Source organism: Sinocyclocheilus grahami, unplaced genomic scaffold (genome assembly GCF_001515645.1).
Source record: "Sinocyclocheilus grahami isolate Dianchi unplaced genomic scaffold, SAMN03320097.WGS_v1.1 scaffold707.1, whole genome shotgun sequence".
Taxonomy (NCBI): Eukaryota; Metazoa; Chordata; class Actinopteri; order Cypriniformes; family Cyprinidae; genus Sinocyclocheilus; species Sinocyclocheilus grahami.
This window is the reverse complement of record NW_015505886.1, coordinates 158,480-174,555: the sequence shown is the minus strand read 5'-3', so window position 1 is coordinate 174,555 and position 16,076 is coordinate 158,480. Positions and strand designations below refer to the sequence as shown.

At 39.9% G+C, this 16,076-nt stretch overlaps 1 protein-coding gene across 3 annotated transcripts; it reads left to right on the top strand.

Moving 5' to 3' along the window:
- Nucleotides 1–235: 235 nt before the first annotated feature.
- LOC107559979 (potassium voltage-gated channel subfamily C member 1-like) lies at nucleotides 236–15,166 on the top strand. Of its 3 annotated transcripts, none has more exons than XM_016244010.1 (4): nucleotides 236–1,410; nucleotides 7,921–8,854; nucleotides 10,177–10,353; nucleotides 14,355–15,166. In XM_016244010.1, exons 1-4 carry the CDS (start codon nucleotides 844–846, stop codon nucleotides 14,462–14,464), a joined length of 1,788 nt encoding a protein of 595 aa, XP_016099496.1. In that variant the 5' UTR covers nucleotides 236–843; the 3' UTR covers nucleotides 14,465–15,166. The 3 variants fall into 3 exon arrangements, with proteins under 3 accessions (XP_016099496.1, XP_016099495.1, XP_016099494.1); XM_016244009.1 differs by lacking the exon at nucleotides 14,355–15,166 and adding an exon at nucleotides 11,764–12,520 and having other exon boundaries at nucleotides 10,186–10,353; XM_016244008.1 differs by lacking the exon at nucleotides 14,355–15,166 and adding an exon at nucleotides 11,764–12,520.
- Nucleotides 15,167–16,076: the final 910 nt, after the last annotated feature.

The window sequence follows — 16,076 nt, the reverse complement described above, 5'->3', positions numbered from 1 at the left end:
GAAATAAAAATCCCGTTTGTGGGACCGTACCGCTCAACAGGTTATCTAGGCTAACTAGTAACCAGGTTAACTTGTAAATTACAGTCGCTTGAATAGTTGTTGCATATAAGATGTTAATTTTTCCAAGGACAAAGAATGCATTGCATAGTGATGTATTCAGTACATTAAGCGCTGTAGCAACATAATAGACTGTAGTTCATTCTAAGAACTACACTTTAAAACGGCTTTCCATACAGTGCGTCTTCCACCCTGAGAACATGTTGCGTTTTTGTTCGCGTGAAAACACATTTTAGATTGAGCTCTGCTCCTGTGAATGAAAGACCCTCCCTTGTTGCTGCGACGCCTGGTTCTTCAGACCGTCATCACAAGTGATCCGCTTCAATGGGACTTCGGACTATTGAAAGCACCATCGATTGTGCATACCTTTTTAAAGGCTACTGATATTGCTGAAGGCAAGATCTGCTGCTGGTTCGTCTGTGCGTTCTCAAAGAAAACGGACATGTTTCAGAAAAGGGGAAGCTGTAACACAATAGGGACGCTGGAGTTATGAAGGCTCGACGGATGACTGGCGCTGTCCGTTCAGCACCACCTTGCGCCCAGTGACACCATAAAAAAACCTTCCTGACGCCCTCAAACCCGAGCCGGGGGGTCGGGATACTGGGGTATTGGAGGGAAAACGCGTTCGCATCTTAGAAGTCATTCAAGGGTTTTGGATTTCTATTGTTGGCATGGACACTTTGAGGCGCACCTGGCACGATCGTAAACGCATTTGAATTTCTGAACATGGGTTCCAGCGGTATGATGACGGTCCACGGGTTGGAGATATGACTAGAGAGGTACGCGATGGGCCAAGGGGACGACAAGGATCGCATCGTGATCAACGTCGGAGGAATCAAGCACCAGACCTACCGCAGCACCCTGCGCACCCTGCCCGGCACTCGACTCTCCTGGCTGGCGGAGCCCGACGCGCCTAATAACTTCGATTATGATGCGAACATCGGGGAGTTTTTCTTCGACCGTCACCCCGGCGTTTTCGCCCACATCCTTAACTATTATCGCACGGGCAAGCTGCATTGCCCGGCGGACGTGTGTGGACCTTTGTATGAGGAGGAGCTGGCGTTTTGGGGGATCGACGAGACAGACGTGGAACCGTGTTGCTGGATGACCTACCGGCAGCATCGAGAGGCGGAGGAGGCTTTGGACAGCTTCGCCGGGGTTGCTCTGGATCTCGGGCATGAAGACCCGGAGCCTGAGGGGGTTGCTGAGGCGGCCGATGGGGATGAGGGTGTTGAGATGACCCGGAGACTGGCGCAAGGCGACTCGCCCGATAACAGGTCCGGGCGCTGGAGCAGATGGCAGAAGAAGACGTGGGCGCTCTTTGAGGACCCGTATTCCTCAAAATACGCACGGGTGAGTTCATTGAGAATTGCTATTAGGCTATGTGTTTTCGGAAAAAGCTATGGTTTGTTGGACTTCCAGCGTGAACAGTGCACCAACCCCATTTAAAACCAGTTTACAGACCAGCATAACAGCTTAGGCATAATACCGTGTCAGACCAATTGAGGGTCAAATGATCCTAATGAGCCCATCGGTGACTCTTGATTTTGATTGATCATTTGAGAAATCAGTGATGGATACAATCATGTCAACTGGGTCATTCCACTGGGTCCTTCCTACTTTGAAAAGGTAATTTTCAAAATAAAATAAAATAAATGTACAAAGTAAATTTCTGCAAGATCTGAAACATTCTGAAGAAAAATTACTAAGTGAAGCTACATTTTTTAATTTTATTATGTTTGACTATAAGAATGCATGTTGAAAATATTATAATTCATATAATACATCGTTTAGTGTGTGTGTGTGTGTGTGTGTATATATATATATGTGTGTGTGTGTGAGTATATATATATTATCTATCTATCTATCTATCTATATATATATATATATATATATCTGCCTATATATTGTCTATTGTTATGCTACAATACATTTTGAAAATGTCTATAGAATAAATACAAAATACTATATACTTTATTTATTCATTTATTTATTAATAGGCCAAAAACACATCCTCATTATAGAACTAAAGAACTCAAGTCATTTTTACTCATATATTCTTGAGATTTGTTTTCCCCCGTGGAATGTCCCAATTGCAGACTTATGGAGAGATACAGAGACTCTGGATGACCACATCTTTGAGCACATCCCACAACTCTGGGTGACCTTGAAATAATACCCACCTTCTCTTTCGTCAGATAAAAGAAGCCACTAGATGGGCCATAAATGACGTCATGCACTGTCATACTTGTATGGTATAAAATAACTCCATTTGTTTGCAAGTCTTTACCACAGTGCACCTTAGTTTTGTTCTCTCCTCTGCCTGATGAAGGTTATCAAGCGACTGTGATTTGCTGACTGACTAGGCGTTGGAAATAAAGACTGCTCACATCCTTGCTTGTCCATACAGATCATGTTTTGTTCAGGAGCACGCTGCCACTATACTGCAGCTCGCCTGTTTTGTTGTGTGACAAGCAGCCACCTCACCCCTAGAGACACGCAGATACGCACAACCCCAAGGCACACAAACACTAAAGATGCACTCGCATAAAGCATTTAAGGGCACTTTGTGCACACTCCCCTTGAGCTTTTATGGGCATTTCATTAGCTCATTTCAAATATCAGCTCTTTGCCCTCACCGCTGTCCCATCATTGCTCTCAGCAGGAACCCTATAAGCTCTTAATCGGAGATGAACGCCATCCCAGCATTTCTACGAGTTTTGGCAGCCAGGTTAAAACAGGTCAGCTCTACTGACTCTAGCCCACCGCTTTGGCACTGACAGAGCAGGAGATGGACGTCCTCCAAGATCTAAGCGAGCAGACTGTAGAAAAAACAAACATACAATGGTGGGCAAAAGTTTAGAATAATTAGGATTTAAAATGTCTCTTATGCTGACCAAGGCTGCATTTGTTTGATCGAAACATATAGTAATATTGTGAAATATTATTACAATTTCAAACAAGGGTTTTCTATCTGAATAGATTTAAAAATGTAATTTATTCTTGTGATGGAAAACTTAATTTTCAGCATCATTACTCCAGTCTTCAGTGTCACATGATCCATCAGAAATCATTCTAATATGGCTGCTCGATTATTATTGGTACTGAATTATTAATAATGGTTCTTATTATTATAAAGTCTGAAAAAGTTTTTGCTGCTTGATATTTTTTTGTGGAAACTGTGTAAAAAAAAATTCAAGATTCTTTGATGAATAGAAAGTTTCTTGAACTGCATTAATTTGAAATATTTTTTTTCATAACATTATAAATGTTTTTACTGTCACTTCTGAATGTATGGCATCCTAGCTGAATAAAAGTAAATATATTTTTTTTAGCATTATTTTGTCAATTGTTAATTTCTTTCCATTTCTTGTCTTTAAAAAAAAAAAATCATATTTACCCCAAATTTTGGAATTGTAGAGTATCACAGTTTCCATTAAACAATTAAGCAGCAAAAAATAATTTCAGCATTGATAAAAATAAGAAATGGGCATTTGAGCATAAAAAAAAAGTATCACATGAATAAATTACATTTTAAAATATATTCAAATAGAAAACAGATTTTTTAAAATGCAATAATATTTTACTAAATGCAGCCTTTGTAAGCATAAGAGAGGTCTTTCATAAAAATGTAAAAATTCAATTATTTCAAACGTTTGGCCGCCAATGTAGAAAGAGTTTCAGGTAGGTTTTGAATGCGGATGACTAAACAAGTAAATTGCAGGTGAGACTGGTTTTCTAGAAGGAAATGTATTATTCATTTGGCTATGGGCTGCTCTGCCAGGAGCCAGGCTGTCCGACACTGTCTGCCGTAGCAGAGAGCTGCTGGATCTGAGGAAAAGTGGCCCGGCTCCTGGCAGCACCACAGAGAAACATGAACCAGGCTTCCTGATAGCAAATCGAGCAGTAATGGGTTTGATGAAGTCCGCTTATGAACATCGACCACAGCCAGGATTTGTGATTTAGATCCTGTGCATGACTTGTTTTTGATACACAGTCTGAGCAATCGCTGATGCGTGATGGGAAAGCTGGGTTTCTGCATCAAATATACATTCCTGTCAACGGTGCTGGATTATCTTGACCACGTTTTCTAAATGCAGCGCCTCTCTGCTTCTCAAGTGGAGGCGGCTTGAAAAAATACACAGATTTCAGATGAATGAATTGGGATGTTGGAGTCATGGCTGGACTCCATGCGCATAGATGGTGCGGTGAAACCTTGTAAACTGCATTGTATGTGCCGTTTCTACACTAGATCAAGTCAGTTCAGTTGTTTTGAGTTATTTTTAGGTCGCCTCCATCAGGAAGAATATCTTAATTACATTACAACTTGACAACTCAATTACCTGCTGTGATCACAGATGACATCTTTCTTTATCTTTATCTAAACTAAAAGCCAAGAAGCCTGGGAGGGCATGCATTTTGTATAGATAAGCAAAAGGTTTAGGCTTCTTAGAGTTAGAAACTGGCAAGAATGATAGAGGTTTTGGCAATTTAAAAATAAATAAATAAATAAATAAACGCATGGTTTTCTCAGTATTGTAGAAACGTTGTTATAAAGCTAACTGTTGGAAACTTGGCATTGGTCCTCTTTCAAAATGATGACGGTTACAGCACCGTACCTCAGTACAGGATCAGGTGAATCGGTCATTTTGTCTTAGTTGCATGTTTTTTGAAATATAACAGGAAATAGGGTCATTTTGAGTGAGGTGTCCTGTTGTTTTCTGATGTTAGCTAGTTTGTACTTTGCATTGCAAACAACAGATGCCACTCTGCGGTTGATAATGTGTCCTGTCGTTCTCCTACAGTAATGCCTGTGAGGGTGTGAATGTTACAAAAGCGGTCATTTTTAACCCCAGAATCAAAAGTGAGAAAGAAGAAATCATATCTTTTTAACACAATGAAGTCTACCATTAAGCCTCAACCATTACATTTTATTATTATCTATTGTTGTTTTACATTACACATTTTCTTTTACATTATCATCTTTATACACACACACACACACACACACATATATATATATATATATGCTTTTTTACCGCCCCAGTCTGTTCACTGACCGTCTGATGCATATTTGATACAAAACTGGAAAGAACTTGTGAAAACTGTAAGTTCCAGGTACAATAGCACGCATCTATAAAAAAAGTAAAGGCATTGTTTGCAGAGACAGGTTTATAAAACACCAAATTTTCCTCTACGTTGATAATCTGTAGAACAAACCCCAGTAGTCTTCATTGAGAAGTGTAGCAATGCCATGTTAATTACGTCCTTATGTTGTACGTCATCTTTCGAGCATCATTAAGATATCAAGTTGTATCTCACATCCGTCTTTGAATGAATCAGAGCATAATTACTGTGGAGCTGTAGGAAATTGTCACGACAATGAGCTGTGATGTGAAAAAATTAGTCTATTTTACACTTTTGAGAGCCTTCCAAAAACAAATCAGGCACTGTTAACAACATCTACAATAGGAAATTCAAATATTTGCAATTTAAATCTCTCTTGCACATTTTTTTCCATCAAAATACATGGATTCTTTTGAATGTTCATCAATGGAGAAAGATGCTTTTTGCTGCCAAATAAGAGTTCCTTCATTTCCATAACTCAACAGCTTTTTCTACAGGTCAAAGCGATCTTAATAAGTGGTGAAAAATGTTCATTTATGTGCGTTTTTGTGTGTATGTGCTCGTAGGCTTCTTCAGACAAAACGTTTCTCCTCCCTACAAACACAGGAAACGAGGCACATCTAGGGAATAGTGTCTGTTAGACTAAGCACTGGCTGACCCAGATATAAACTGTCTGTGGAAGAAGAATTTATGTGATAGAAGGAACCGAAGAACTGAGAGGTGTTGCTAGCCGTCAAAACCAGAGGCATATCAGGGCAGAGAAGGTGTATTAATGCTTTGAAACTTCATGAAAACATGGTATATGAACAAAAAAACATTGATATTTGATACTAGCTTACATATTGTAAATGCATATAGTTATATGAATGAAAATCATTTGTAATTGTTTATTGTTCAGTAATGATGATACAATGAAATTTGGTAATGAGTTGGCTGAGCGAGTTTGTAATCGTTTGAGTGAATTGTTTACAAAAATGGTCATTCTGGAATGGTTGCTTTTTATTAGTGCTGTCAAACGATTAATCACATCCAAAATAACATATATGTATGTGTACTGTGTATATGTATTATGTATATATAAATACACACACATACAGTATATATTTTGAAAATATTTACGTTTATACATTTATATATTCATATTCTTATATTTTATATTATATATAAATATATTTAATATATAAACATAACAAATTTTTCTTAGATATGTGTTTGTATTTATATATACAGTACATAATAAATATACACAGTATACACACATATATTATGTAAACAAAAACTTTTATTATGGATGCGATTAATCGCGATTAATCGTTTGACAGCACTACTTTTTATGATTGAAAATAGGTCAAGAATTGCATTTTTGTTTAGAAATGAGCATGTAATGCATCTGGTAGTGCTGTTTGCCAAAGCATTGTTCATAATCAGGGTTTAGTGATTTGAACAAGTTCCAAGCATTAAACTTTGGCTTGACTTGAGAATGATACATCTAACCATGTGGACTGTTAAGAAGAGGGGTGCTATTACTCTTCAAAGTGATCTGACTCACAGTTTTTGCCCGGTGTAATATAAAATGGGTGAGAAAATCCCATACATTTACATTAAAGGGAGCAACCGAGACTTGGTAAGCAGCCACCCAGAAAACCCCAGTATTGTAGTACCGACTTCTAAACAGGCAAGCAAGAATAAACCAACATTTTCTTTTTAGGAAATGGAAAAGTTGTGTCACAGTGATTATTAAATTCCAAGAATGCACTGAATTTCTATTATGCGCGGATGGATGATTTGTCATTGAGATTCACAGCCTTAATTGAATATTAATTAATTTGAGAAGAATAATCAATTCATACATAATGGATGGAGCTTTTCTCAATTGCCAGAAGATCCCATGGTAGGGAAAACATGGTCAAACTTGCACTTATGTAATTCCACCACTAGCCAGTTTTCCGTCATCCTGTGGTGGGGCTCCCCTACTGAAATCCAGTTCCATCTGTCCATGCTTGTTGTTCTATCTTACAGTAAGGTGCCGTGTAAGTGGTTCAAGCCTCCTTCCTCTTTCAAAGCACTCGAGGGACCATCTTACCAAATCTGCATGTGGTAACCTTGCCAGAGGCTGACCAGGAGTCCCTGGTGAGGGGAAATATGGTTAAATTTATCCCAACGTGGTGGAGGGCAGTTATATTGGTGCCTTTCTGTCATTCTATGCTCTCCTTGAGAGTGCACAGTGACCTTGAGTTTCAGCTGTTAAGCCCCCCATTTGTTGACGTGGCACTTTTCAGAAGCACGTCGAGGAATTGAAGACGTGACATTATCCAAGTGTACTTCCTCTGAATTCTGCTGAAAAGGGTGTTTATGAGCAATTAGTATTTTCATGATGTTGTAATTGGATTTATTTTTGTCTGCTCTGATGTTGGAAAAACCTATTTATAGCTGAACTGTGGGTTACAGCAGTTTTGTAAGGAATTCAAAGAACAAGTATTAAAGGAATTCTGTCATTCTGTCATGTTGTTAGAATTATTGAAAAAGTACTGTAAAAGTACTTAAGTATCAAGTCTTCTGAATTCATACGAAAGCTATCAGTGTAGACCAGAGCTATCCTCCAAAATTGTCCCTGTTGTGTTCCACAGAAGAAAGAATGTTATACAAGTTGGGAAGACATATTGAAAGAACTGTAATTTTTGGATGACTGTTTCATTAAGGTCTTACATAACATCTCTCTCTCTTTCTTTCCCACAGTGGGTAGCATTTGCATCCTTGTTCTTCATTCTGATGTCCATTACCACATTCTGTTTGGAGACTCATGAGGCCTTCAATCCCATCATCAACCGCACAGAGACTTACATGGTGGGCAATGAAACACGAGAGAGTGTCTTTCCCGAGACGGAGACTATGGTGCAGTTAACCTACGTTGAGGGTGTCTGCGTTGTGTGGTTCACTTTTGAGTTTCTAATCCGAGTGACTACCTGTCCAAACAAATTAAAATTTGTCAGAAATGCCCTCAACATCATTGACTTTGTGGCCATCCTCCCCTTCTACCTGGAGGTAGGGCTGAGTGGACTCTCCTCCAAAGCAGCAAAAGACGTGTTGGGTTTCCTCCGTGTGGTGCGATTCGTTCGAATTCTCCGTATATTCAAGCTGACGCGACACTTTGTGGGTTTGCGTGTACTAGGGCACACGCTCCGTGCCAGTACCAATGAATTTATCCTCCTTATTATTTTCCTTGCACTCGGAGTCTTAATCTTTGCTACTATGATCTACTATGCTGAACGTTTTGGAAGAAACCTCAACGATCCTGACGCCAGTAATGGCACACACTTCAAGAACATCCCCATTGGCTTCTGGTGGGCTGTGGTAACGATGACAACCCTCGGCTATGGCGATATGTACCCTCAGACGACGTCCGGCATGCTGGTGGGCGCACTGTGCGCCCTGGCAGGTGTGCTGACGATCGCCATGCCTGTACCTGTAATCGTGAACAACTTCGGCATGTACTACTCCCTAGCCATGGCGAAACAAAAACTACCAAAGAAAAAAAATAAGCATATCCCACGAGCACCTCAACTAGGGTCTCCCAACTACTGCAAGTCAGCGATTAACTCCCCGCGACCCAGCACACACAGTGACACATGCCCCCTGGCACAGGAAGAGGTTTCCGAGATCAGATACCAAGGTAGGAGCTAATATTTTAGAATCTGTAAATTTCTGTCAAAGTGAAATGACAGTAAAATGGTAACCTTAAAGGAGTCATATCATAAAATTGTTTCCTCAGAGGTTCAATAATTTGGTTTTACCAAGTTTTTCTGACTGTAGAAGTTTAGTTCTATGCCTTCAAGACTTACAAACAATCTCTTTAGCATGTCCTTATTACTTTACCGCAATTGGATGAGTCAGCACACTGATGAGTAATATTTTAAACAGGGTTTGAAGAGATTGACTTTTTGGACAAGTCTTTCAGTTCTGAAACTAGAGTATGTTACATATTATGTTACACATAAAATAACTTTTATTTGAAAAGATCATTGAGATTTGTCATGTTTTGACTCTTTTAATGTTACTCATTAATCTGTTAGTTTAGCACGCTGATCTGCTGAGCTCTGGATGTTTAGCTAGAATGAACTGAACTTGAGTTGGACGCATCTGAATAATGAATCTACTGGCAGGTTTGATTTTGACAAGAACCTTGTGATTAAGATTTCTGAGTAATTAGTGGTCTTGTTTGTGAAAATTAAAAAGTACTAATAGTTTTAGTAATGCAGAAATCTTTTAATTTCTCAGTGGATTTACTCTCATGGAAGCTTACTACTACTCTAAGCTTTCACAGGCATCCAAATTACAGATAGTCCAACCTAGCAATTAAGGGTAACTACACACACTAGAGTTTATGCTATGTCAGAGAATGCTGAGAATCTATTGATTTAAAAGGGCATGGTATGTTTTAAGGACATAGGGGGAAAAGGGCTTTTGAAACTGACAATAAATTGTGTGAACAAAATGTATAATATAAGTAATATAAGTTGAATTTTATACATGTAGGTCAGGGGTATTCATTCCTGCTCCTGGAGACCCAATGTTTTACAAAGTTCAAATCCAACCCTGCTTCAAACTAACCTGCCTTTAATGTTTAAGTAATCCTGAAAGAGATTATCTGGTTCAAGTGCGTTTGCTTAAGGTTGGAGCTAAACTCGACAGGACAGTGGATCTCCTGGACCAGGGTTAAGTAACCCTGACCTAGGTCATGATATAACAGGACAATATGGCTTTCTAGTGTTCGAAACTATTAGAACCAGGTGAATTTAGATACGTGTACCATCACACACGGTGGGAAAAGCATCTCTGTTTCTTGCAGAAATGTCATTTATATATCAGCAGGTTTGAACTTTGAGAGTGGTTTGGCTTTCCGGATGTGTTGCAGTGTTGATAGCCTGAAATAAATCCTGCATGTCACCTTGCATCAATCTGTAATGAGTCATCTCTCTTTGCCTGTGACTGGAGATTTTAAAGTGAACGGGGAGGCGTCCAAAGCTGCCCTGGCCAATGAGGACTGTCCTCACATCGACCAGGCGGTGTCGCCAGAGGAAGTCTTCAGCCCTGTGGACCGCGAGAGACCCTGCTTCCTGCTCACCTCCGGAGGAGAACGAGCCAGTCACACGGGGGGGAGAGTCAGGAAGGGTACGTAACCAGCCAATCACTGATAGCTGTCAGAGCACTGCCAGTGCTGTGTCTGAAAGTGGAGCAGCTGTCAATCAAAGATGCTCTTTCGGTGCAAAACGACCGACTGTCATTCAGCCTTCTTTCTTGCAGTCTGATAGCTCCTCAGGTCTGCCGTTACTCTAAGGTTGACAGAAAAAGCTGCGATAGAAATGACATATCCAAGTGAGCCGTCAATGGGCTTCTTTTCATTTATAGCTCAGTCTGAACAAGATCTTTGAGAAGAACATTCCGTGCCAGTTTTTCCTAATGTATTCATACAAATGCAGTACGTTTTACAGTACGTATTTCAGGCCGATTCCGTGGACCATTATGTAAGAGTCCACTTTTAAATGAAAAAGTAACAATGTTTATGAAAAACAATGGTTTTATATGGTAAATGAGATAAATAAGCTTCAGTATAATGTATAACAGTGTGCTTGTTTGCATGCAGATTCACAATAGCGGGTAGTCCTGGTGATGGTGAATCTCACAAGAGATGCAGCATGGGATTTGGGGCATGTGGTCACGTGACAAGAACTCAGCCAGTCAGAAGCTCTCAGTTGAACATTAACAGCAAACAGGTGCCATTAGCCATGATACCCTACTGAAAAGGCCAGCTTCCTAGCATGAATTCCCATGCTTATCCAGGCTTGTTAGGTGCTGGTCCAACTGATGGGGCCAGCATGGTGATGCTGGATGACAAAAGAAGACTTGCTGGTAGGGCTAATTAAGTAGTTTCCTTGGGACACTGCTACCAGTATGCATAACACAACCAACCATGCTGGTCATTTCAACAGGGTGGTCAAGATAAGAATATGCCAGGGAATCAACTCTTGCAAAAAAGGTAACACCTTGAGGGCAAGAAAGTGTTAGGCTAAGCATCAGATACAAGTGAAATACTTCTGTTGCTTGTTAGCCCTGTAGTTAGCACCACATTTAACAGAAGTAGCATCATCTGGTAGCTAAACAGCTACAGTACCAATAAACTGGGTGTACATGTACGGTTGTTTCTTGTTGGGCTGATGTGTCTGGCTGAGTTCTTTGATGTCTCTCTGAACTTGTGTTGTGCTGTACAGCACTGTGAAACCACCCCATGCATGCGGTAGACAGTTTGAAGCATAGAACGCATGGGGGATGATGCAGTTGACTTGGCAATCAGTCAGTGTCAACTGGCTAACCATGCACATAACAAGTACATGACAAGGCAACACTAACCAAATCTAATCTGCGCATATACACCACATACAGTACACACACCTCAGCTATCTGTCCATGAACCTACTTTAAGAAGCATATTTATTTACAAGCAAACCTTGGCAGAGAGTCTTTGTCAAGAGTTGAAGGCTGCTCTGAGGTTTTACTGAAAGCCCTTTTTCTCTTCAAATGAAGGTTATGAAAAGCCATGGAGCCATAGCAGCATGTCTGGAGGCGTGGCCTCAGTGTCGGCCCTGCCCTGCAGCCCACCCTGTCTCATGCAGCAGGTCCACTCTCCCATCCCATCCATCCTGTAGCATGGACAACAAAACTAACCAATCAGAGGCCCTCGCTCCGCAGTGCTGCGCTGAGAAGCCTGCTCACACTGTGTACCATCCATCTCTCATTAAACTCTTTTTCATTTGAACTCTTCTTCTTCACTTCTTCTTGTTCCTCTTGCTTTGTCTCTTCTTCCCCTTCTTATTTCCTTTCTAATCCTCTGTTCTTCTCACGTTTCCTTCCTCTTCCTCCCGTTTCTCTTCATTTTCTCCTTCATATTTTTATTGTCTCTTTTTCTGCATCTTCCTCTTGTTCTTCCCTTCTCCTTCCTCTTCTTCTCGCTTCCACATCCGCTGCCCTTCTCCTTCACCCCCCTTCATCTTCAATTTATCTTTGCTCTTCCTCTGCCTTTTCCTATCTTCTACTTCATATTCCTCTGCTACTTCCCTTGTCCTTCCTCATCTCTTTCTTCTCTCCTTCTAATTCCTCTTGCTTCATCTCCCACTTCCTTTTCTGCTCCTTCTTATTCTCTTTTCCTTCCTCATCCTCTGCCCTTCTCCTTCCTCTTCCTCCTCCCCTTCTTTAATCTATTTTTTTCTTGCTACATCCACTCTTTGCATTCTTCCTCCTCCCCTTTTCCTCTTCCTCCTCCCTTCCCCTTCCTGTGACCTTCCTCCTCTCTTCTCTTCTTCCTTTTTTTCTCCTCATCTTCCTTCTAGTCTATTCTTGTCATCTTCCATTTCTCTTCTTTCTTTTCTCCACAGTCTCTCATCTTCCTATGCAGTGGTCTCATCTGAGCCCCCCACCACCACCTTCTCTATGCTGTCTCATTTCTTTCATCACTTTCGATTTTCTGCACTTTTCATTCTTCCCCTTCTCTCTCCTTCATAACTCCTTTTTTCCCCAAACCCTGGGTGTTTTAAGCTGTGGTTTTCATTAGGTGCTATTGGACACCATTGAAAAGGAAAAAAGATGAGACAATGGCTATTTCATATACAGTATGATATAAGATAAAGTTAGTTTGAAGTGACACTAATCAATCATGATTCTAGTGATGCACACGTCACCAACATAGAAACTTGACTGAAAAAACCTCATTTGCATTTGCATGCCTTGCATGGGAAACTATCTGAGAAAACAATGTAAGTTTATTGAAACAGTGTAAGAAAAAAAAGTTTTTTCATCCAAAGCTTCTTTAAATATATCTGATGCAGAGTATGATATCATTTACGATGACATACAATATATGTAGCAATTGTTTTTTTATTTTTGCAAACATTTATTGCCTTTCCCCAAACTATGATCTCTGGTGTTTTTTAAACACCCTGTATCTATTAGTAGCAGCAAATGAGTCGAACAATCGACTTTTTGACGAACAAATTAAGATGCAAATAATGGAAAAAAAAGCACTTTAACTTTTTCTCGAACAGAGCAGGCAAATTTAAATAGCAGAATTTCAATTACAATACCAGCTATTATATAAATAAGGTTTTATTTTCACAAAAACCCATATTTTTCATAAATTCTGTTTCAAATGTGATTTATCTGGAATACATACATGTGTATATCACATTTCTAAACGTGTAACACTGTAGCAAATCACACAGAAAATATACAATATAGATGTATCGTGCAGTTGACAGAAAAAATTCAAAAAAATAAAATAATCAGTGTACTTTTGGAATTATTTGGGGAGAGGTAAATGCATGCACTTTTATGCAAAAATACATATGCGAATGACAAAACTGTAAATATGAACCTTGCATGAAATAAATTTTGTATCCAATCTGTATATAGACTCTGGTTTTCTTTGACAGAACATGCATACATGACTCCCCCGGTTGCTTGGCAATAAGCTGTGCCTGTATTGTGATGTCTCTTTGATCTTTCACCCTGTCTTTATCACTGAGCTGTTTTTCCCGGCAGCTATTTTTGGAATTTACAGTCCATATTTAAAGTTGCAATTATGCACCAGTGTTACTAGCTCATAATTCAATCTTGGTAAAAGGATGCACAATCACACTTGGATCTTAAAAGGTCAGAAAGGTCAAAGAGAGAGCGTGTGACCTCCCGGTAAAGCGGGGGGGATTGAAACAGGAGAGCCGAGGCAGGACTAGCGGTGATCGTGCCCTGTTTCGCACACCGGTAGCATGCCACAAGTCATTAACCGAGCATGTCACACCGTCCCACTGCGTACAAAACCAATCACAGCATGACCTGATGAGTTAATCGTATTAACAATAACCTGTAGCCTTACACCGGATCTGAATGCAGCATGGGAGAGTGCATGGTAAACCCTGAGTTTACCATGAGCCTGTAAAGACGGTCATATTTACCTGCTTGACACACATCAACCTGATTGCTTGCACGGTTCAAGGGACAACAATCCCGCCAACCTTCTTCATCCGCCCACCCCCCTCCCCCATGTTTCTGTGCTGTTCGTTTGGTGTATTAATATGATTTTCCTTGTTGTTTGTTGTTGTTGTTTTCTCTTCGTGTTTTTTTAGAGACCCAGCGCGCCAACCGAAGCAGACAACCAACCGAGTCAGTGTGTGTAATGAACCATGGTATACCAACCACTATGTGTGTCAACCATAAAGCCACATCCCCCACCTGATAGTACCGTATTTAGCACGTGTGTGTGAGTGTGTGCTGCGCGTTTGTTGTAGATTATCACTTCTCTTCCGAGTTGTGACTGAGAATTAATTCAGCGTAGATGTAGCACAGTAACCAAGAGAAGCTGTAGTTGTTCAGCCGTATGTAGCGTTGTTTCGTTCATGGTTTATTGTGCTGTCGTTTTGTGCGAAGTGCCTGTTGTTTTTCCGTTCGTGAGTGTCAGTGTTGTACATGGTTCTTGTGTGTGCTAGTGTTGTGAAAACATGACCTTTCTTTTATCTCGTTGAAGTGTTTGTTTTAGGTCGTTTAAATGTTGTAAAAATGTTACTCCAGTCGCCAATCACATTTCAGTGGGAAAAAATAAAACACAAATCCACGAGCTTTGTGATCATGTTTGAGTAGGGAGAAAAAAAAATTGTTTTCCGGAATTTTGTACTATTGTAGTTACCATGTAGACCATGCCTTTTGCACTGTTTGCACCGTTCACTTTTACATTCTTTTCTGTAGAACAAATGGCAATTTTATATATTTTGTAGCTCACATGATTGGATGGTAACTTTAGAGATGCACTGCGTACTAATCAGACGCGACTAGTCAGGCTCCGCCCACAATGAAATCTCACCGATTCAAAATTGTACTTATCTTAAATATTTATATTTGACGTTTAATATACATCGATCGTGTTCTGATTGACTGTGAAAATATGTAGTCGTTAAATTTTTTTATTAAATACTACCGTGTATTGTGCATGTTATTTTTTGACAGACAAAAAGTAACTTTTATTTTGTTGACTTTTGAAAATCAAGTTCTTTTTTTAACTAGGAAAGAAGTGGTTTTGATGCACAAAGTTATTTAAACCCATGAAAATGAGGATCCTGTTGTAAATAATAGTAAAAAATCACTTTATAAACCTGCCTCATCGATCGTGTTCTGATTGGCTGTGATTCAGCATAAAAAGACGTTATCGCTGAAAATTTGATGTGTCGTGCCTGGTTGGAACGCGGTGTTGGATTTGAAGGTAAAAAACTAAGGCTTGTTAGCACATTATTGGGACCAAACTCAGAATTTTTGAATGAATGGCAACACCATCATTGAGTTTGATGAGGAAAATGTTTGATAAATGCTTAGGTTGCATTTGAAACTTCAGCCTGAACATACAAGCTATTTTGAAAGCCACATATTACGGCAGTTTTCGTAGACAACATCACAAGAGACAATCCTGCACAGAACAACAACACAACTTTTTATAGAGAACATACAGGGTTTATGATGGAATAAACGAAAGGAACCGATACTGTGTCTCAAGTTTGTTTCGACATTTATTTTTCATTGTTGTGAAAATGTGAAGTAAACCCAATTCTTTGGGACCATACTAGTGCACTGCCAGTTGTATCACGGGAAATGTTGACGTTGGGTCGTTTCCTTACAACATGCTGGACTTTTCAAAGACCCAACCACAGCAGAGCACAAACAACAGTATATAATAAAACCTCCAAAGTTTCACAGTCTTTATGACTGCATAGTTTTTGGACACAGTAAACATCGAACTTCCTGGCAAAAGGCGGCATCCCAACGTTTGTGCTGTTTTGTCAGATGTTCCTTGTGTTTTTCAG